Source organism: Pteropus medius, unplaced genomic scaffold (assembly GCF_902729225.1).
Source record: "Pteropus medius unplaced genomic scaffold, Ma_sr-lr_union100, whole genome shotgun sequence".
NCBI classification, from domain to species: domain Eukaryota; kingdom Metazoa; phylum Chordata; class Mammalia; order Chiroptera; family Pteropodidae; genus Pteropus; species Pteropus medius.
Window position 1 is genome coordinate 17,624,077 of NW_024349798.1, and position 23,858 is coordinate 17,647,934.

Sequence of the window (23,858 nt, forward strand, 5' to 3'; positions counted from 1 at the left end):
GTCAAGTCTCAGAGTCGTCTGCTCTTCTCCCCCCATCCTTTTTGTGGTATAGGATCCAAATCAGTATTTAGTTGTCGCGTCTCATTGGATCAGTTTACATTTTAAACAGTGGCGGCCCCCCTTCCCCAAGATTTTTCAGAGTGTCGCTGGGCACCAGGCCTCTAATGAAGAGCCTTTTCTTCTTGGGTGCCAGGGCCAGTGAAGAACGTGCAGCTGGGCCTCTGGCAGCGTTGCATAGGTGGTCGCCCTGCCCTCTGTGTGGTGACCCACCATGCTGCACAGCCTCTCCAGGTCTGCCTCCCGCGCAGGCCCACCTTCGGCCCTCATCTTTCTGAAGACTCCCGTCTGGGCCATCTCTTTCCGTGTGGGCCTCCCTGGGTAATCTCTTGTGGCCTCAAGGATCCAGTAGCTTTGGGCATTCCACATATTCTCAGAAAATGCACTCATATGACTCTAGCCCAGGCCATTTCTCTGTCCCAGACCTATGGAGCCTGTGGCCTACTTGCTGACTTTCCAGGGCATCTCAGAAGCATTTCCGTCTCAATTTGGGTAAAACTCAGCTGGAGCTCACCCACGCCTGGTCCTCTTCTGGTCTTTCAGCCTCTGTGAATGGACCTGGACCCAGTCGTACAGCCAAGACCTCAAGTGGGCTCCCCATCAGCCCTTCCCCTGCTTTTCTCCATCTCTACCATCACTTTGCCTTCCTGTCTGTCTCCCTGTACCTCACTTAGTTGGTGTCCTCACTCAGTTCACACCACAGTCAGAATAAGCTTTTGAAGTGCAAACCTGATTGCGGTCCTCTGCCTGCCATCTTTTTTGATTTCCCTTTGCTCTATGATAAAGGCAAGGCCGTGTGCAGCAGGTGCAGCCTTCTCCTGTGTCTGCTGTTCCCCAGCTGACCTGCTCCAGCCTGACTGGCTTCGCTTTCCCCCTTTGTTGTTCCCTCTGTGGGGAAGTCTTCTCTGCCTACTCAGAATTCCTACTCTTCTTGTAGTTCTCTGTCTGGTCATTCCTTACTTGGGGATGTGCTCTGTGACCTCTCTTACTGGGTTCAGGTCCACTCCCCTCCTTGGTAGCCCTGTTATAGCGGCAATTTTGTACAGACATCCTTGGCACCTGGTAGACACTTCCGATGTTGGACAAGTGAATTAAGAAGTGATGGGGTACTTACTGTGTCTGCCCTGTAGCCTCTCCTTGGACATCATTGCCATTGGGAGCTGGCATGGCCCATTAAAGCACTACTTATTCTTGTCCCATTCCTCTGTCGGTTCCATCAGGCAGGACAAGAAAGATGGAGTAGCCACACACAAGGGAATGGAGGGCCTGAGGGCAAAGCCTGGGGACCTCTGAAAGGGAGAAGTGGCTTCTGTCATCTTTCTGCCTAGCTACCCCTTCCGTCCTGGCTGAGTCCACTGTCTTGAGTGACTCTCCCTTGACACGTCTTATACCAAGGTTTCAGAGAATCTCGAAATGTGTTTGGTTAGGGCCAGCCTACATCATCTGTTTCTAGCTATATTCTAAGCAGCTGACTGAAAGCCACACAGGGAGGGCGGACATGCAGGGCTTGCTGCAGGGTGATGGGGAAGGTGCCCTGAGGTGGCAGTTTTGCTCAGCAGCATGAGTTACTCAGCTCAGCGAGTACCGTTGGGTGCCTGCTGCATGCCAGAAGTCCTGCTGGCTTCTGAAGGTATGAAGTGCACCCATTCTGTACCCATTCCACCATCAGGACATGTGACAGGGCCAGGAGCAATGATCCAGGTGAATGCTGTGATGGGGAAGCCTTGAGCTGGAGAAGGACAGTGCAGGGCAAGGGGTGGTCTGAACTGAGGCAGGCTCTGGTTGAGGGGAAGGCTCGGGACTAGGCTGTGGGTGGCATCAACCTTATTCGGGGGCTGTGGATTGTGACCACGGGTGGCTCTCTGCAGGCCATGAGGGTGGGCTGGTGTCAGCATGGCTGGCTGCAAGCCGTCACTGAATGTTGGTGAGTGGACGAAGGGCAGGCTAGGGCACCCTTGATATTCCATGTGAATTTTAGGATGGATTTTTCTGTTTCTCTGAAAAATGCCATTGGATTTTGACAGACACTGCATTGAATCTGTAGATCACTTCAGGTTGTATGAACATATTAGGAATATTATGTTTTACAATCCATGAACACATGTGTTTCCATTTTTTGTTTTTCCAAAATTGCTTTCATTAATGTTTTGTAGTTTTCAGTGTACTCCTTCACTTTCTTCATTGAGATTATTCCTAAGTGTTGTATTCTTTTCAGTGCTGTGGTAAATAGAGTTTTTTTTTTTTTTAAATTGAAGTAACATTGGTTAATAACATTACTTAAGTTTCAGGTGTACCACATTATAATTTCTTATCTATATACACCATAGAGTGCTCACCACCAAAAGTCTAGTTTACACCCATCACCATACACTTGTCTACAACAAGAACATGTCTAATAGAGGAAAACAGGCATCTAAAAAAATGCAAAGGGAAGGGCTTACAGAAATGACCAACTCAGCTAGTTAGAAGTTCATTCCTAACTGCCCTCTACCCACTCCAGGACTCTCCACCTAACATGTTTTCCCCCATAGCTATCTCCCCCATCTCAAGGACTGTCCAGCTCACATCTGTTGATTAATGGCTTGCTAACCAACTAATGTCCTTCCTTATCTCTGTAGCTGTGTAGAAATAACAAGATTGTATAAAATGCTTCTTATGTTACAATTGGGGCTCAGCCTTTGGATAGGAATCGGCTGAGCAGGTGCTGGCATTAATAAGTGTTACTTCCTACTTATAACCTCAGTTTCCCGTGTCTCTGTTCGAGAATCCTATAACAGTGCTGATAACGCCAAGGTCGTAAGACAAACGACCTGTAAGACCAGTGGTCTGAAAATTCCTCCCCTCTTGTAGCCCCCCACCCGAAGCTCCCCCTCCCCATCCTGAGTCATAAGGCACACATGAAACCTCAGACAAGGGAATCTCGCATCCCTTGTATGGACAATGCAGAGGTATATAAACTAATAAATCTAACCAAAGCGAGTTCGTGCATGGATTTGTTAACCCCATGCACTCCGCTGGCCAATAAATTCTCCTTCCTCTAACAAAGTTGTCTGAGCGTCCAAATTCTTCCGTTAGGTGTCGCTTCCTGCAACATAATCTTTTACTGACACTTGGAATATGTATGCCCCTCTATATTTTAAGAAAAGCTGCACTCAATTTTATGCCTAACTACTCCTCAGCATAACCTCATTACCATAACAGAATTGACCCATTTTGCCCTCCCTTCCTCTCTGGAAATCACCGGTCTGTTGTCTGTAATTATGTGAATTTCTGTTTTGTTTGTTCATTCATTACTTTTAAATCATGAAGTTTTTTTCCTTTTTCACTTGACTGACTTCACTCAGCACAATACCTTCTAGGTCCGTCTATGTTGTTGCAGATGGTAAGATTTCATTTTTTTATGGCTGAATAACATTCTGTTGTATATATGTACCACATCTTTATCCAGTTGCCTATGGATGGGCACTTTGGTTGCCTCCATATCTTGGCTATTGTAAACAATGCTGCAGTGAACATAGGGGTTCATAGATCTTTTTGAATTAGTGTTTGAGTTTCTTTAGATAAATACTCAGAAGTGGAATTGCTGGGTCATAAAGTAGTTCTATTTTTAATTTTTTGAGGACCCTCCAGACTATTTCCATAGTGGCTGCACCAATTTGCAATCCCACCAACAGGGCAAGAAGTTTCCCTTTTCTCCACATCCTTGCCTACTTGTTTGTTGATTTATTGATGATGATATTCTTACAGGTGAGAGGTGATATCTCATTGTGGTTTAAATTTGCATTTCCCTAATAATCAATGATGTTGAACATGTTTTCATGTGCCTTTTGGCCATCTGTGTGTCTTGGAAAAGTGTATATTCATGTCCTCTGCCCGTTTTTTAATTGGATTTTTTTTTCTGTTGTTGGGTTGCATGAGTTCTTTATTTTGGATATTAATCCTTTATTATAAATATCATTTATAAATATCTTCTCCCATTTGATTGGTTGCTTTTTGTTTGTTGATGGTATCCTTTCCAGAAGCTTTTTTGTTTAATGGTACTCCCATATGTTTTTGTTTTTGTTTGCTTTGCTGGTGGAATCAAGTATACAGAAACTTCAGTAAGACTGATGTCCATGCTCCTGTGTTTTCTTCTTTGCATTTTGTGGTTTCAGGTCTTACATTCAAGTCTTTAATCCACTTTGACTTAATTTTTATGGATGGTGTAAGATAGTAATCTAATTTCATTCTTTGCATATGGCTGTCTAGTTTTCCCAACTCCATTTATTGAGAGTTTCCTTTCTCCATTCTATGTTCTTGCCTCCTTTGTTCTAAATTAGTTATTCATATATACATGGGTTTATTTCTGGGCTCTCAGTTCTGTTCTTTTGGTCTCTGTGTCTGTTTTTCTGTTGATAGCATACTGTTTAGATTACTGTAGCCTTGTAGTATAGTTTGAAGTTGAGGAGTGTGATACCTCTGGCCTTGTTCTTTTTTACTCAGGAATGCTTTGGCTGTTTGGGTTCTTTTATGGATCTACAGAAATTTTAGATTTTTTTTGTTCTCTTTCTGTGAAAAATTCCATTGACATTTTGATAGGGATTGCATTGCATCTGTCAGTTGCTTTAGGTAATATGAACATTTTAGCAGTCTTCATTTCATCTAATACTTCAATGAACACAGAATATCTTTCCATTTCTTTGTGTCTTCTTCAGTTTCTTTCAACAGTGTCCTGTAGGTTCATTGTACAGGTCTTTCATCTCCTTTATTAAGTTTATTCCTAGGTATTTTATTCCTTTTGTTGCAATCATAAATATTTTTTCATTTTTTTCCTGAAGGTTTGTTGTTAGTCTATAGAAATGCACCAGATTTTTGCATATTGATTTTGTATCCTGAAACTTTACTCATTATTTCTAATATATATTTTTTGTGGAGTCTTTAGGGTTTTTATATTTGAAATCACATCATCCACAAACAGTGACAGTTTTACTTCCTCTTTTTCAATTTGGATGCCTTTTATGTCTTTCCCTTGCTTGATTGCTCTAGCTAGGACTTCCAGCATTATATTGAATAAGAGTGGTGAGAGCAGTCATCCTTGTCTTGTTCCTGATCTTAGAGGGAAGGCTTTCAGTTTTTCATCAAGATGGTAGCTGTGAGTGGGTTTATCATACATGGCCTTTATTATATTGAGGTACTTTACTTTCATACTATTTTATTAAGTGTTTTAATCATAGATGGATGCTGTATCTTGTGAAATGCTTTTTCTGCATCTGTTAATGTGATTTGTATCCTTTATTTTGCTTATGTGGTATATCAATCTATTTGTGAATGTTAAACCAACCTTGTGCCCCTGGAATGAACCCCTCTTGATCTTAATGTATAATCTCTTTAATGTTAATCGTTTTATTCGATTTGTTAGTGTTTTGCTTAGGATTTTTTTAAATTAAAAATCATTGGAGTGACATTGATTAACAAAGTCAAATGAGTTTCAAGTGTATCATTTAACAGTAAGTCATATATATAGTGCATTGTGTGTTCACCACCCAGAGTTAGATTTCTTTCTGTCACCAAATATTTGACCTCGTTTACCCCTATCTCTCTAACCCCTCCCCTCTGATAACCACTAAACTGTTTTGTGTCCATGAGTCTCTCTTTGTTTGTCATGTTTGTTTGTTGGCTTTCAGTTTTATATCCCACATGAGCGATAGCATATGGTTTTCAACTTTTTCTGTCTGACTTATTTCGCTTAGCATGATAATCTCAAGACTCATCCATGTTGTCACAGATGGCAGTATTTCATCTGTTCTTATGGCTGAGTAATATTCCATTGTATGTATCACATCTTCTTTATCCAGTCATCTATTGAAGGACACTTAAGTTGTTTCTTGGCCACCATGAATAATGCTGCTGAGAACATTGGGGTACATATATCTTTATGGATAAGTGTTTTCAAAGTTTTGGGCTAAATACCCAGAAGAGAGATAGCTGGGTCATATAATAATTCTACTCATAGTTTTTTGAGGAATTTCCATAGTGTTTTCTATAGTGGTTGCACCAGTTTACATTCCCACCAGCAATGTATAAGGGTTCCTTTTTCTCCGATACTTGTTATTACTTGTCTTGTTGATGACAGCCATTCTTACAGGTGTGAGGTGGTATCTCATTGTGGTTTTGATTTGCATTTCCCTAATAGCTAGTGAAGTTGAGCATCTTTTCATATGTTTGTTGGCCATTTGTATGTGTTCCTCGGAGAAGTGTCTGGTCAGGTCCTCTGCTCATTTTTTGATTGGATTGTTTGTTTTTTGTTGTTATTGAGTCGTATGAGTTCTTTGTATATTTTGGATATTAGGCCCTTATCAGAGGCATTGCTTGTACATATATTTTCCCATTTGGATGGCTGTCTCTTTACCTTATCGATGATTTATTTTGCCGTGCAGAAGCTTTTTAGTTTGATATAGTACCATTCATTTATTTTTGCTTTTACTCTCCTTGCTTTTGAGGTCAAATTCATAAAATCCTCTTTAAGTCCAAAGTTCTTGAGTTTATTTCCTGTTTTCTTCTATGCATTTTATTGTTTCAGGTCTCATACTCAGGTCCTTAATTCATTTTGAGTTAATTTTGGTGTGTGGTGATAGACAACAGTCTAGTTTCATTCTTTTGCAGGTGACTTTTCAGTTTTCCCAGCACCATTTATTGAAGAGACTTTCCTTTCTCCACTGTATGTTTTTGGCTTTTTTGTTGAAAATTATTTGCCCATGTAAATATGTGTTTACTTCTGGACTCTCGATTCTGTTCCACTGGTCTGTGTGTCTGTTTTTCTGCCAGTATCATGCCGTTTTGATTATTGTTGCTTTGTAGTATAACTTGAAGTTGGGCAGAGTGATGCCTCCAGCCTCATTCTTTTTCCTCAGGATGGCTTTGGCAATTTGGGGTCTTTTGTGCTTCCATACAGATCTGATGATTTTTTGTTCCATTTCTTTAAAAAAGGCCAATGGGATTTTGATGGAGATTGCATTAAATCTGTATAATGCTTTAGGTGATATGGTCATTTTAACTATGTTGATTCTTCCAATCCAAGAACACAGATTATCTTTCCATTTCTTTGTATCTTCTTCGATTTCTTTTAATAGGGTCTTGTAGTTTTCGTTATATAAGTCCTTCACATGTTTCATTAAATTTATTCCTAGGTATTTTATTCTTTTTGTTGCAATTGCAAAAGGAATTATTTTTCTCACTTCTTTTTCTGACACTTCATTGTTAAGAGTATATAAATGCTATGGATTTTTGAACATTGATTTCGTATCAAGAAACTTTGCTGTATTTGCTTATAGTAGTTTTCTAGTAGTTTTCTAGTAGTTTTCTTGTGGAGTCTTTAGGGTTTTCTGTATAGAGGATCATGTCATCCTCAAATAGTGAAAGTTTGACTTCTTCATTTCCTATTCGAATGTCTTTTATATCTTTCTCTTGCCTGATTGCACTCACTAGGACCTCTAATGTTATATTGAATAACAGTGGTGATAGTGGACAGCCTTGCCTTGTTCCTGATCTTAGAAGGAAGATTTTTAGTTGTTCACCATTAAGTACAATGTTGGCTGAGGGTTTGTCATATATGGCCTTTATTATGTTAAGGTACTTTCCTTCTATACTGATTTGTTAAGCATTTTGGTCATAAATGGATCCTGTATCCTGTTGAAGGCTTTTTCTGCATCTATTGATATGATCATATGATTTTTATTTTTAATTTGTTTATGTGATGTATTAAAATTATTATTTGCATAGATTGGACCATCCCTGTGCCCCTGGGATGAAGCCTACTTAGTCTTGGTGTATAATCTTTTTAATATGTTGCTGTATTCAGTTCACTAGTATCTTATTTAAGATTTTTGCATTTGTGTTTATGGGAGATATTGGTCTGTAGTTTTCTTTTTTTGTGTTATTTTTACCAGGTTTTGGTACCAGGGTTGTATTGGCCTCATAAAATGAGTTAGGAAATATTGCCCACTCTTCGATTTTTGGGAAGAGTTTGAAGATAATAGGTATTGAATTTTCTTTGACTATTTTGTAGAATTCATTAGTGAAGCCATCTGATCCTGGACTTTTATTTTTTGGTGATCGTTTCAGTTTCCATACTGTTGATTCAGTTCTTCTTGATTGAGTCTAGGAAGGTTGTATTTTTCTTAGTACTGGTCGATCATTTTTTCCAGGTTATTAAATTTGGTGTTATTTACTTTTTCATAGTATTGTATGAGCCTTTGTATTTATGCAGTGTCAGTCATAATTTCCCCTCTTTCATCCCTGATTTTGTTTATTTGTGTCCTTTCTCTTTTTTCTTTAGTGAGTCTAGCCATAGGTTTTCAATTTTATTAACCTTCTCAAATAACCAGCTCTTTGTTGCATTTCTTTTTTCTTTTTTTTTTTCAATTTCATTTAATTCTGCTCTAATTATGATTGTTTCTTTCCATCTGCTGACTTTAGGCTTCACTTATTCTTCCTTTTCTAGTTTTTTAAGATGAAGAGTTAGGTTGTTTATTTGAGCTCTATCTTGTTTTTTGAGTTAGGCCTGTAATGATATGAACTTTCCTCTTTTGACCGCTTTTGCTGTGTCCCAAAAGTTTTGATGATGTTGTACTATCATCATTCGTTTCTATGTATCTCTTGATCTCTTTTTATTTCTTCTCTGACTCAGTTATTCTTCAGTAGCATGTTGTTTAATTTTCATGTATTTGTGATTCTTTCCACTTTCTTTTTACAGTTGATATCTAGCTTCAAAGCATTATGATCAGAGAATATAATTGGTATGATTTCAGCCCTCTTATATTTGTTGAGTCTATCTGTGTGTCCCACTATGTGGTCAATCCTTGAGAATGATGCATGTGCACTAGAGAAGAATATAGAAGCAGCTGTTTGGGATGGAAGGCTCTGTGTATGTCAGTTATGTCCAGTTTATCTAATGTGCCATTTAAAGATGTTATTTCCTTATTGATTATCTGTTGGGATGATCTGTCCATATCCAACAGTGCGGTATTTAGGTCCCCTAGTATGATAGTGCTTGGGTGTTTTCTTCCTTTAATTGTTAGAAATTGCTTTATATATTTCGGGGCTCCCTGATTGGGAGCGTAGATATTAACTGTTATGTCTTTATGGTGTATGACTCCCTTTATCATTATGAAGTGTCCCTCAGTATCTTTCTTTACCTTTTTTATTTTGAAGTCTATTTCATTTGATATTAGTACCGCTACTCCCGTTTTTCTCTGAATGCCATTTGCTTGAAATATCATTTTCCACCCTTTCACTTTGAGTCTATATTTGTCTTTGGAAATGAAGTGTGTCTCCTGGAGGCAGCATATAGTTGGGTTTTGTTTTTGATACTGTCTGCAGCTCTGTGCCTTTTCATTGGTGAATTCATTCCATTTTCATTTAGGGTGATTATTGAAATATGAGGTTTTCCTGTAGCCATTTTATGTATTGCTTTCTGGTAGCTCAGTGTTTCCATTGCTTCCTTGTCCTTGTGTTTTTGTTTTTGTTTTTTCTTTGTTTGTTTTCTTTGTTCGCTTTTCGTTGAGTTTTGTGGATTTTCCCTCTGGTCCTTCTCATTTTATGTTATACACATCAGTTCTGAATCTTTGGCGTGTGGTTACTTTTACGAATGTGTAAAGGATAGTTATATACACACACACACATACATACATACATACATACGTAGTCATCCATTTTCTCCTGTGCATGCTTTATCTCCATTCCCCTTTCCGAATTTGGATATTTGAATCCTCCCCTTTTCTGTCATTGTTGTCTCAGTTTGTCTCTATGTATGCTGAATGTTCATTACTATCTTGCTATAGCAAATCTCTCTTTATTGTTTAAACTTATAATGCCCTGTTCTTAGTAAGGGTTGCACTCCTCTGCTTCTGTCTGTCTGCTAATCGCCTTATTCCTAGTTATATATTTTTCTGTCATTTTGTTTTAGGTGAGCTGACCCCTGTCACTATTTCCCGTAATGCAGGCCTCTCAGTGGAGAATTCCCTCATTTTTTGTATGTCTAGACAGGTCTTTATTTCTCCTTCATATCTAAAGGAGCTTAGCTGAATACATTATTCTTGGTTGGTAGTTTCTTTCACTTAATAGTTTGAGTATTTGATTCCACTCCTTTCTGGCTTATAAGGTTTGTGCTGAGAAGTCCAAAGATAATCTGATGGATTTTCCTTTATAGGTTACCATCGTCTTTTCCCTAGCTGCCATGAGAATTCTTTCTTTGTCATTTATTTTTGATAATTTTAATACAGTGTGTCTTGGAAAAGGCCTTTTTGGGATGAGATAATTGGGTGTTCTGTTGACTTCTTGAATTCCAAGCTCCAGTTCATTCCTTAGATTTGACAAGTTCTTGTCAACTATTTGTCTGAAAATGCTTTCTAATCCCTGCTCCTTTTCCTCTCCTTTGAGAATGCCCATTATTCTTATGCTTCCTTTCCTGATGGTATCAGCTAGTTCTTGTATTTCTCTTTCATTACTTTTCATTCTTTAGTTTCTCTCTTCTTCCTTCTGATTTGTTTCTAGATTTCTTCTTCGATATCACTGATCCTTTCCTCCATTTGGTCGACTTTGTTTCCCAAGCTTGTTATTTCATTCCTCATCTCTTTCAGTGTGTTCTTCATCTCCAGAAGTTATGTTTTATTCTTTTTAAGGATTTCAATATTCTTGCTAAAAAACTGATTCTGCTGATCTAGTTGTCTTTTCAACTCATTGAGTTTTTTCAGAAGTACCATCCTGAATTCTCTGTCATTTAAATTGCATATTTCTATGCCTTCCAGCTTATTTTCTGGGGATTTTTCTCTTTCTTTCTGAGCTGCCTTGTTACCTTAGGTGTTCGTTGTATTTAATGGAGTATTTCTCTGCCTGGAGATTAGTGGAAGTGTATTCTGCTTTATTTTTTTCTTCCCAGAAAGAATATTTATTATATAAAGTTCTCTTTTTAACCTGTTGCTAAGAAGGCTTTTGTCTTTTGGTTTCCAGTAGGTGGCGTCTAAGCCTCTTGAGTCCCTGCTTTATGTAAAGTCCCAATAAAGCCTTTTTTTTCTTACAAACATTCAATCATAATCTTATTCTCAGTCCCTGTCAATGTTAACGAGTTTCGGTATCATTTGTTCAGATTCCCCTGGGGCTCCGCCATGTTCAGTCTTGGAGTATATGGGGGGAGGGGCCCTCTGGGTTGAGGGAATGGGCGCTGTGGCTCAGCCTCATATTTTGCAGCTGCGGCTGGTAATAATCAATTGTTACTCTTATGCCATCTCCACTTCTCTACTGTCCCCACTTCTCTGCCTTCAACTCTGGTCCCTGGGTACTGCCACTCTGTGGAGCTCACAACTTTCTCAGACAAGGTTGCTCAGGGAACCCTCCACACCTTCTCCACTCCCCTTCCTCCTGCTGGGAACTCCAGCTGCGAGAGGCAGCTTCTTTGTTTCTCCCAGTCTACCACCAGACTCCTGGTGTACTGACCTGTGGTAGCTCTTATGCGCAGATCCCATGCTCAGATGTGCTGGTGTGCAGATTGGGTGTTTTTTGTTGAGTTTTAGATTTTCAGCTTCTTGTTGTTTCAAGAGGAGAGATCTGGGGACATTTCTCACTCTGCCATGTTTCTGACGTCACTTCCATTATTTCTTTAAATAAACTTTTCAGCCTTGTTATCTCTTCTTCTGTGACTCCCATAAAGTATATGTGTGTGTATGTATGTTTGTGTATACATTCATACATGCATACATACATATATATGTTTAATGATGTCTTATAAATCTTGTGGGCTTCATATATGCATACATACATATATATGTTTAATGATGTCTTATAAATCTTGTGGGCTTTCTTACTCTTTTTCATTCTTTGTTTTTCTCTTTCTTTTTTAACTGGCTAATTTCAGATTACCTGTCTTCAAGCTCACTGACTTCTTCTGCATGATAGAGTCTGATGTTGAAGGTCCCTGTTGAATTCTTCAGTGCGGTTATCATATTCTTCAGCTCTAGGAATTTTTCTTTTGATGGTTTTTTATTTCTGTGTTGAATGTCTTGTTTTGTTTACACATTTTTTTAAATTTTCTTTTCCATTTGTGTGTTTTTGTAGTTTGTTAAACTTTTTAAAGAGGATTATTCTGAATTCGTTGGCATTTCACAGATCTTTATTTCTTTCTGGTCAGTTATTGTAGCTTTATTCAATTTCTTTCATCATGTTTACCTGATCCTTTACAATACTCACTTTCTTAGATTGGTATTTGTGCATTTGCATAAGCTGTCTTTTCTTCCAGACTTCACTGGTTTGCTTTGGCAGGGACAGTTCTTTGTGTTTGGGTCATCTTGGGGTCTCAGATATGCTCGTTGATAGTGTGCTTGGACAGGTGAGGCTTGCTCTCAGGTTATGGTTTTGGGTGAGGCCACTACCTGAGCTCTGAAGTCAGGTGATAAGCAGTCGTGCTGGCTGAGAATAGCTGGGTAGGACAGCTGGCGTGGTTCCTTGTTCAAGCGAGGCTGAAGGATGGGCTCCGTGGTTGCCTGGGTTTTCCCGTCCGGCTTCCTAGATGCTTGGCACTGGGTACTGTACTCAGCAGTAAGCAGAACTATGAATTAGCTTTCCTGCTTGAATGAGGCACCAGAATGGGCCACATGGCTAGCTTGGCTTGTTTTTGGAGACCCAAGTCAGGTAGGACTGTGCGTTGAATTACTTGGCCAGATTGGGCCACCGATTTTGCTCTGCAGACAGTTGTGCTCTGTGCTGAATGCCACTGTGAGTGTAGTGGTAGGGTGGGCTGTGGAGTTTACTGTATGCATTGGGCGGGTTTCCTAAAGGCTGTTTCCCACAGTGGGTGGGACTGTGAATTAGTTTCGCTGCCCAGACAGGACCAAGATGGTTTTTTATCAGTTGAAGGTTCGCTTGGTTGCTGTAAATGTTCGTCTGCTTTCAGAGATCTTACAGAGTTGTTTTAGCAGCCTCTGGTGGTTTTCCTTAGCACTTCTGCATGGGTGAGAATATGGAGTTTCCCAGTTCCCTGTTTTGCTGATGTCCTTCTTGTTTCTTTGAATTTTTAATTTCTTATTACATATTTTTGTTTCTGTATATTCTTTTAAATTTTATTTGGTTCCTTTCTGATTTGTTTGGTATTGTTTATTTGGTATTTTGGTAGTTTTTTTTTTTTTTCGTCCATTTTTTTAGGTCTTTTTTTTCTTTGCGGTTTCCTTTAGGTTTATTTTCCTTTGTGATTTTTGTTGTTGTTGTTGTTGCTGGACTTTTTGTTTTTCAAAATTTTGTTTGGTTCTTTTTTAACTCTTGTTGACCTTTTTATTTCTTTTTAAATTTCTTGTTTTTTGTTCATGCTGTTTCTTGGCACTTATTAAACATACTTATTTCATATTTTTCTGATATGTAAAGTATCTAGTTTCTGTGGGTATGATTCTGTTGTGTGTTGTTTCTACTGGCTCCCATTCATGGTGCTTTTGTTCTCTTGTTTATTTTGCAACCTTCCTTTTTCTCTGATTGTCAGTTTATGCTCTTTGGAATTATTCTCAGTGGAGGTCTTTTAAAGTCTTGTTTGGGATATATTACTACCAAGAGGTTTTTGTTTGTCTCCACTATTCCCTGGGGGGCACTACCAGTGAAGGTCACTTTCCATTTAAATTTTCACTTGAGGTTATTGAGACCACTAAGAAATGTGAATTGGCCTAATAAACATTCATGGTTAAAAATTCTTAGACGATCCCTGCCCTCCCCACTCCTATGCAGTGGTGTTTGCTTGCTGGCCACTTCTGTACAGTGGGACTGTTTATCGTTTGTCCTTGTTTCCTGGTGCAGCTCTGTGCAGGGTCTTCACGCAGTCCTGTCCTATTAGCCCATTTCGTAGGTCTGCTTCAGTCTCCTCTAGTCTCTACATTTTATATTGTCCTCAGAACGGAAGCTCAGTAGCACCAGGTGGATGAGAGCTCCTGAGGGTAAATGCTCGCTAATAAACTAATGTTCCTTTTTGGGTTGTTTATCTTTCTCACTGTTTTGTAGGAATTCTTTATATATTCTGGACACTAGTTCTTTCCTGGTTATATGTATTTTGAATATCTCATGACAGCTATGACTTTGACTGTTGTTTTCAGTGCTTTGTTGTATAAATGTTATATTAGTTACTTTTTGCTGCATCACAAATTACCCCACAATTTAGAACCTTAAAACAACATTATCTCTTTGTTTCTGCCAGTTAGGAATCCACTTATGACTTAGCTGAGTTCTAGTGGCTCATCATCTCTTGAGATTGCAAATTGTCAGCAAGGGCTGTGGTCTCCTCTGAAGGTGTGATTGGGAGGGAGTGTCCCTCAGAGTTCAGTCATTGTGGTTATTGGACTGAGGGCTCAGTGCCTTCTGGTTCCTGGCCAGGGAGTTCCCTTGGTTCCTGGCCCCATGGGCCACTCCCATGGGAAGCTCAGAAAATTGTAGCTGGGTGCCCATGGAGTCAGTCAATCAGGGCATGGGAGAGTGAGCAAGCACAAGGTGGGGCCCATCTGTTTGTGGCCTGACCCCAGAAGAAACAGCTCACCACCTTTACCCCGTTGAATTTGTGAGAAGTCACAAGGCCCAGCCTCCTCAGGGGAGAAGATCACACAAGGCGTGAACACCAGGGGTCAGGGGCTTTGGGGGCATCTTAGAGACCACCTACCACGGATTTGCTGGAGGTTCCATGTAGTTCATTTTACCAATCTTCAGGTTTTTGTATTTTCTACAAGAAAGGCTTCCTTGTTCTGTGGTCATTAGAATACTTTAAACATTTAACAGTTTTGCCTTTTCACAATTAGTTCTTAATACATCTAGGGCTTCACTGTCTAATATAGTAGCCACCAGCCAGCCATATGTGACTATTGAAATTAAACTCAAGATTACATAAAGTTAAAAATCCAGTTTCTCAGTCACACTAGCCACATGTCTGTCACATGCTTAATAACCATGTGTGGCTGATGGCTGCCATGTCAAGCAGCATTGGTGACAGCGTTTTCCTCCTCAAGTAGGTTCTAGTAGTGGTGCTGACTGGAACAGTTGTCAGCCAGGGCACAGTTTGTCCCCAGGGGACACTTGGCGAAGCCTGGAGGATTTTTTGTTTTCACAACTAGAGGGATGCACGTTCTCCTGGTATGTGGTGGGTAGAGGCCTGGGATGCTTCTACTATTCAACATCTCATAATACATGGGACAGCCTCCCACAACAGGACTCATCCAGCCCCAAATGCCAGCAATGCCAACGTAGAAAACACTGCCCTAGCGTGTATCCTGTTGTGAGGCGACAGAACTCGTTCTCTTTCCCTCTGACTAGCGAATTGGCTAGACACCATTTCCTGTATATACTCAGCCCATTTCCACTGGTTGGTGGTGAACATTAAGCTAGAGATGTTTTCCCTTAAGTGGTAGAGAAGGTCTTATTGCCTTGCTAGTTAAAGTGCAATTTCTAAAAAATCCACTTCTGTTGTCTTACAGATTCTTAGATTCTGCACGTCAAGACAAACGTGTTTCCAGTTCATCATGGCTTCAGGCTCAAGGTAGGAGTGCTGTTTGATGGGAGGCTTCACACAGGTAATTAATTACTCCTTTGTTTTTGAAAGGCCAAGCCCATGATGATTTTAGTCCTTCATCCTGCTGGTCTCACTAAGTCCTTGGTGTCTAGGAAGCAAAAAGGAGGAAGAAAGAGGAGGGGTTGGAGAAGGTTAGAGGAAAGACAGGTAGACAGGGAGTATGTGGTACCGGTGTGGCTGTGAAGCTGCTATGTCTGCCCTTGATGGAAAAAGCGTGGTTTACGTTGAAGACAGAAGGCACACCTCCCCACAAGCTCTCCCACCCGTGGGGCAGAACAGCTATGTGCCAAGGGCGTTTGGGGCCTGGGGGCAAGCGGCGGGTGGTAAGGTGAGGCTCATAGGGGCCCTGGCTGGGCTAAGTTGGAGGACGAGGGAAGGTGGCTGTTGCCCTGACCCCCATCTCAGTGTGCACTCTGTGGTAAGGGCTTCAGCTTTCCTCCCCCTGGAAGGCGGAGCTTCCTTCCTGGCCCGTGTAGAGCTCAGAGTGCTCAGAGTAGGGACTTGGCCGCAGCACAGACATGAGCTTGCAGCAACTATGTAATGCACCTCACTCCAGACATGGAGGGCAGGTCTGCGAACAGGCTCTGTGCTGAAGCCCGTGCCTCCTTCTGGGCTCTTCACATGGAGAGGGGCGCAAACAGCAGTGGGCCCGCTGTCCCCATGCAGCCCATTTTCATAGCCAGAGTGCCATGTCTGACCCCCAACATCCTGCGTCCCCTAACCCCCCTGTGGGTTTCCTGTGACAGTCACACACGCTCAGTGCTGCCGAGGGCCTCTGCAGCCCGTGCGGCCTGCTACCACCTCAGCTCTGCTCTCCTCCCTGCACTGCACCTGTAGCCGCACCTGGCGTCCTTGCTGTTGGCAGGTACCATTTTTCTTCAGGCTTGGAGCCTGTGCCGCTGGTTCTTTCTCTGCTTGGACCACCTTGTCCCCAGCTGTCTGCAAGCCTCACTCCCTCACTTGCAGGCCGTTTACCCTGTGAGCCTTCATTTACCCTCTGCCTGAGTAGCACCCCAGTCCTCTCCTTGGCTGCATTTTCCATCCTCGTCCAGGATGGCTGGCCTTCATCATCACCCAATGCCATTCAGTGGGGTCACTTGCTTGATGATCTGCCATCTGTCTCCTCCACTTAGAACAAGTCCTGAGCAGGTGGGCATGGAAGGTGTCCACCTTCAACCTCTGGGCAGTGCCTGCTCATGAAATAGTATCTCTTGCCATCCACTAAGTTCCCGCAGGTCCAGGGAGGGGGTTTCTGTGTTTTCCAGTGGCATTAGATCTGGACTGCAGTGAGTGTGCAGTGAAATGTCTGGTGTGGATGCTTCATCTGAAGATCTGTCTAGGTCTGTTCAGATCCAGAGCTTGGGTAGCGAGAGTTCACCTAGCGAGAGTTCAGCTAGTGAGAGTTTGAGAATTTGGGGAGTGGAGACACTTGTATTTGCCAAATGAATACGGGAAAGGGAAGAGACAGGTGAGACAGCAACATGAAGCAGAGCTGTTGGGGCCACTGAGTCAGGGGATATCCGTGAGGATTGCTTCTGTGGCCCAGGCTTCCCAATGGTGGTTACTGTTATCTGGGTGATGATAGTGGCATCTGGACTCACTACTGGAGGGGACCCTCTATTCAGGACATTTATTTAAGAAGAAAGAAAGTGTGGAATGCCTCTTTAGAAGGCCTCCCCCATCATTAAAATAGTTTAAATCAGTGTTTGTCTGGAAATTTACTTCCTGGGCACTGTGCCGAGGGTGCAGGTTCCAGATGCTGTTCAAGCCCAGGTGCTTTGCAGTGGGGGCGGTGTGCTAATCTGTTTCCTATTACTGCAGTGGCTTCACCGCTAGCGGAGGTTCCAGCCTGAAATCCACAAAGCTGCTTGAGGTTCTGAGCGCTCTGGAGGATGGGTCCAGCTATCAGAGAAAGGAAATCTTCATCGCCCCACCCGACAGTGCTGTGGGGGACTTCACTGACGAAGACTCGGGGGATGAGGATGGCTGGCCAGGTGCCCAACTGCCTGGCCATGTGCTGCATGCCTCTGTTTTGCCCGAGGATGATGGCAGCTGGGATGAGGAGGACCCACAGCTGCTGCTGCCCTTGAAGAGGCAGAGGGCAGCTGGGCCGCAGCGGGTCTGGACCAAGAGGGACATCCGGCCGGACTTCAGCAGTTGGCCAGCGTCGGACCCACATATGGAGCACCTCAGGAGCCAGGAGCTGAGTCCTGTAGGCCTCTTCGAGTTGTTTTTTGATGAAGGAACGATTAATTTTATTGTTAATGAAACCAATCGTTACGCTTGGCAGAAAAATGTCCATCTGGGTCTCACAGCCCAGGAACTGAAGTGTGTTTTGGGCATTCTGATTCTGAGCGGGTACATATCCTATCCCAGGAGAAGGATGTTTTGGGAAACTTCTCCTGATTCGCATCACCATCTTGTGGCAGATGCCATCAGGAGGGACAGGTTTGAGCTGATCTTCTCATACTTGCATTTTGCGGATAACAGTGAGCTGGACCACAGCGACAGGTTCACCAAGGTAAGGCCTCTCCTCGTGCGTATGAACCGCAGTTTCCAGCAGCATGCACCCTTGGATGAGTTCTACAGCTTTGGCGAGTCGTCGTGTGAGTACTTTGGGCAGAGTGGGTCTCAGCGGCCCTCGGGGCGGTCGGGGCGGCTAGGCTGCCGGGTCTGGTGTGGCACCACCAGCAGTGGCTACCTGGTGTGGTTCGAGCCCTCACAGGGCACGCTGTTCACCAGGCCGGGTGGTGGCCTGGACCTGGGCACCAGCATGGTGTTGAGGTTCACAGACGCGCTGCAGGAGCGCGGCCGGCTGCCCTACCACATCTTTATCGACGAGGTGTTCACAAGTGTCAAACTGATGTCCATTTTGAGGAGAAGGGGGGTTAAGGCCACAGGAACTGTGCGCGAGTATAGGACAGAGTGCTGCCCCCTTAAAGATCCCAAAGAACTGAAGAAAATGAAGAGGGGTTCGTTCGATTACAAAGTGGATGAGTGTGAGGAGGTAATCGTGTGCCGATGGCGTGACAGCAGTGTGGTCACCATCTGTTCCAACGCCGCCGGCATAGAGCCGGTGAGGTTGAGCAGTCGTCCGGCAGGCGCGGCAGGGGCGCGAGGCCAGGTCCGCCTGCCGTGCCTGTTGCAGCTGTACCAGGAGAAGGCGGGGGGCGTGGGCCGCATGGACCAGAACATGGCCAGGTACAAGGTGCGGGTCCGGGGCACCAAGTGGTACTCCAGCTTCATGGGCTATGTCTTGGACGCCGCCCTCAACAATGCATGGCAGCTGCACCGGATCTGCTGCGGCGACGCGCAGGTGGACCTCTTGGCCTTCCGCAGGTATGTGGCCTGCGTGTACCTGGAGAGCAATGCCGACACGTCGTCTCAGGGAAGGCGTGGCCGGCGGCTGGAAACCGAGAGCCGCTTCGACATGATCGGGCACTGGATTGTGCACCAGGACAAGAGGACCCGCTGCGCCCTCTGCCACTCGCAGACCAACACCCGCTGCGAGAAGTGCCAGAAGGGCGTGCATGCCAAGTGTTTCCGGGAGTACCACGTCCGGTGATGCGCGAGCAGGGAGAGCCTGGTGTCTGGCGGAGAGAGAGATCTTTAGCAATTGGAGGACTTATGTTTCATTTTTGTTGGGAAAAAGAGACCCGAACCCGTGACGAAGAATGGTGTATTTTCTCTCCACCTCCATGTCAATTACCTGTTTATTATCCTCTATTATACCTACATGTAATATAAACGGGGATTTATATTAGTAACCACAAATGTTTGTAAATCTGTATTTTATACTGTTATTTATTTCACCTTATGAGCCCCTTTTTATTCAAATAAAAATCTTGCTTTGGAATATAGCTGAGTCCTAGTGAGGCCAATCAAATGTAATCAAATCCTTTAGAGAAACTTTTCATGAACAATAAAAAGGTTCCATCGTTATGTTCTATCGATTATAATCTAAGATATAGGCAGTAGTATATAAAAATTATGTCAATATGATGGATATCTTAATCACATTTATTACACTTTAATCCCATGCCGTCAAACTGTTGAGGCATAATCTGCATCAAATTTATCCAGAGGGCTAGATTTGTAGTTTGTATTTTCTTGATAAAAATATTTTCACAATACACACATATTCTCATGTGGAATCAATTTTTATAGTGTGAAGTAGGAATCTTTTTTACCCAAAGTGGATGGTTTGCATTACTTATTAAAAGTTATATATATTTCGCCACTTATTTAAATTCTATCTTTATAAATTTCTGAAGTTTGGGAGAAAGTATTGAAATACAAGAAATAATTTAGATTGGAAAACCTAGTGGAATGCATTCCAGAAGAATAAAAGAAACACATGTAAAAGTTTGGACCTATCAGAAATCAAAGAAACATGTTGAATATCTTCTCTTTATATGGAAAAGAACTTTATATAAGCGCAAATTTAAAAACATCAGTATATTTGACTGTATAAAACAGTTAAATTGACATTATCAGAATTAAAATGCAAAGAAATTGAGAAAATATATTCCAAGATGAAAAATGAATGGTGAAGATAAATATAAGAGATTTCACTCTAGTGGCAATAAAATGCAAAGGAAAACAATTACTATACATTGTTTTCTCATCAGATGCATTTATTTATACATAATAGTGTTGGTGGGGTATAGAAAGATGACAGAACGATGCAGTACCTGAAAGAGTGTAAATCTGTACAACCATTCTAAAGGCAATTTAAAATTCATCCAAAATCCTAAAAGTTTATACCTATAGAATAAAGCACATGTTTAGTTCATAGCGATATAAATAAATAAAAAGGAGAGAAAGGACATAGCTTTTCTTCAGTAAAGTATCGGTTAATAAATGTAGGGTGGAAATAAAATACTGTTTGGCAAATACCACACATTATACGGGTACATTCTGAGAAATACATCACTAGGTGATTTTGTTGTGCAAACATCATAAAGTACACTGACGCAAACCTGGATAGTGCAGCCTACTGCACCTAGTCTGTATGCTGCCAGCCTGTACAGCATGTTACTGTACAAAACAACATGAGATTTAATCACACACAAGAGACAACGATGCAATGAAGAGGCATAGTAAGTATGAGATGAGGGTGCCGGCAGCGTGCACAGCTACTGTTTTACAGCACTTTATAGGAGTATGCTCTAAAATACTGATAAAAAGTATAGTATAGTAAATACATAAACCAGTAACATAGTCATTATCATTATTGTGTATTATGTACTGTACATAATTGTACATGCTGTTTTGATAATATCACAGGCAACGCAGTAGGTGTGTGTTTACACCAGCATCACCACAGACAGATAAGGAATGCATTGTGCTACAACATCAGGACAGCTACGATATCAGTAGGCAATAGGAATTTTTCAGCTTCATTATAATCTTATGGGACCACCATCATATATACAGTCTGTTGACTAAAATGACAGAATGTGGTGCGTGATTGTAACAATTTTGCAGAAAGAACTATTAGTGGATGCTAAAGTTCGTAGGGCAAAGCATCTTACCAGATACCCAACAGTTACAAAGGGAATAAACAGTAACTCCTTGGTGGAGAAATGAGGCAGACACCACTTCAACCAAGCAATCCAAGGTAAAACCACCAGTAACAAGACATAGAAACATGCTATGTGCCTCCACTACCCACTAGGTATGGTGCACTCTGGTATTCCTGCCAGAATGTACTAAATTCCAAGGCATGAGAAGACCTAAGGCAGACCCCAATTGAGGGGCATTCCACAAAATGGTTGACTAACACTGGTGGTTTCAAGGCTATATAAAACAATGAGAATAAGGACCTGTAGATGATTAGACAAGAGCAGGAGGTATGATAAAGGGCAGCGTGCAATCCTGGCCTGGGTGCCACAGAAATGGTTTACAAAAGTGACATGAGTGGGAGAATTGATGAAACTTGAATAAAGTCTGTAGATTAGTGTATACTATTTTATAAACGTTAATTCCCTGGCTTTGATAACTGTGTTATGGTTATGCAAAGGTGTCAGCATCTGGGGAGTGTGGGTAAAAGGAATTCTATTACTGGGGAATTTTTGTATGTTTGAAATGCTTTCAAAATGAACATTAAAAAAAATATTCATACCTTTGGTTCACTTTTCCATCTTTAGAAATCAAGCTTGGGAACTCTAAAATGTTTGTCCTAAAGTTTGTTGAGCAAATTCTTTCTAATTTTTTAGTTTTTGCCTCCTGCATCATGATGATCCAGAAATATTAGCAGATACTTGCCAAATATTTTTTTACCTTACTACTGATGGTCCAAATAAATTAATTGAAATGATTGTGAAATTAGGCTGTAAAACTTCCAGAGCTACAGAATGAGCAATGGTAACACCTTCCTTAACAGCTAAAAGAAATATTTCTCCTGGGACAGATGAGTGGTCACAGGTCATAACAGTATCAGGAGAATGTGCAGTGTTTCCCAGGTCACTACCTGAAGCCAAAACTCACATTCAGTAGAAGCCTGCATGGACCACATCAAACATCACATCTGGCTTCCAGGTTAGATGACATTCCTTGTTGGCATATTCTGTAAGGAAGACTTTAAGGTACAAAATGAAACTATGGGTGGTCACCACCCCTACAAGTGGGAAACGCTTGAATAGATTGTCTACCTTGTCTCCTCTAGTACAACAGAACCATATGCATCTTGTAAGTGAAAAGGATATGAAAGTTGTCCTGGTATTCCGGGTACCATTTCAAATCCCTTTCTAGTTGCTAGGGAACTGAACCCAATAAAATATTTAGTACGCCAGACCATGCAGGCTTGGAGACCTCCGAAGCTCTTCAAGCCATGAAAATGACATCTACAAGACTTCATTGATTGCTGGGTAGGTAATTATGTCTCTTAAAAATGTGGCAAAACAAAATATCATTTTTAAATGAATAGTTCAGTAGTGTTAAATACAGTCACATCCTTGTGCAAAAGATCTCTGGAAATTTCTCATCTTGCAAAACTGAAAATATATACCAAGTGAACAACTGCCCATTCATCCCTCTTCCACCCCTGGCACTCACTATTGTACTTTCTGTTTCTATGAGTTTGATCTCTTTAGGTACCTGGTACAAGTGGAATTGTCTCTTTGTGACTAGCTTTTTTCACTTGGAATAATCTTCTCAAGTTCCATCTATTATAGCATGTGATGGGATTTTCTGTTCTAAGGCTGAATAATATATTATTGTATTTATATAACACATATTCTTTATCTCCATTGATGGGCACTTGGATTGCTTTTGTCTCTTGTCTATTGTGAATAATGCTGTAGTGAACACAAGTGTGCGAATATGTCTTCCAAATCCTGCTTTCCATTCTCTTGGATATAAAGTCTACAGAGTGGGTTTTGGTCTCCTGCCAGAACCACAGACTGATGGGACTGTCGGGTTTGCAGTCAAGTGGGGCTGGAGCCGGTATATGACTGATACTCTGTTGTCTTTGGGACTAATGTCAACAGGCCTGCCACTGGAGGCATGGATAAGCATGTCTCCCATCAGGTCCCTGGGTGGGCAGGACTGTCCCTGGACTGTAGCAGATCTGAGCTGGTGTGGGGTGGTTGTGTGGTTTCTGGGAACACAGTCAACAATTATAATAATGTAATTTTTTTTAAAACATTTTTCAAGTAGAGTTAACATTTAATATTTTATGCTGATTTTGGGTGTACAGCATCGTGGTGAGACATAATTTACGAAATGATCCCACTGATAAGTCTAGTACCCACCTGGCACAATACTTAGCCATTACAATATTATTGTCTATAGTCCCTCTGCTGTACTTTACATTCCCATGACTACTTTCTAACTGCCAGTTTTTACTTCTTAATCCCTTCATCTTTTCCATCAATTTAGAAGATAAGGTAGCAAAAAACACCCGATCAGAATAGCAAAAAGAAAATAAAGTAAGGATAGTTTAAGGGACTTCTGGGACAACATCAATTGTACTTCTAAAAGTTCTAGAAAAGGAAGAGTACTAGAAAAAGAAGAGAGAAGCAAAAGATTGAGAACCTATATTTAAAAGTGGCAGAAAATGTCCCTAATCTGGTGAAGGAAGTAGACATACAATCACAGGGAGCACTAGAGTCCCCAAACAAGTTGAACCCAAAGAGGCCCACACCACAACACTTCATAATTATGATGCCAAATATTAAAGACAATGAAAGAACCTAAAAGCGACAGAAAAGCAGTTAACTACAAAGAAACTACTATA

General features: G+C 41.5%; 1 protein-coding gene across 2 annotated transcripts in view; it reads left to right on the top strand.

Moving 5' to 3' along the window:
* PGBD2 (piggyBac transposable element derived 2) overlaps positions 1-19,558 on the top strand; it is a 38,528-nt gene extending 18,970 nt beyond the window's left edge. For both annotated transcript variants that reach the window (XM_039885540.1, XM_039885539.1), the window contains exons 2-3: positions 15,522-15,583; positions 17,438-19,558. In XM_039885540.1, coding sequence (XP_039741474.1) covers positions 15,567-15,583; positions 17,438-19,181 — 1,761 coding nt within the window. In that variant the 5' untranslated portion in view covers positions 15,522-15,566 and the 3' untranslated portion in view covers positions 19,182-19,558. The remainder of the gene's footprint in view (positions 1-15,521; positions 15,584-17,437) is intronic.
* Positions 19,559-23,858: the final 4,300 nt, after the last annotated feature.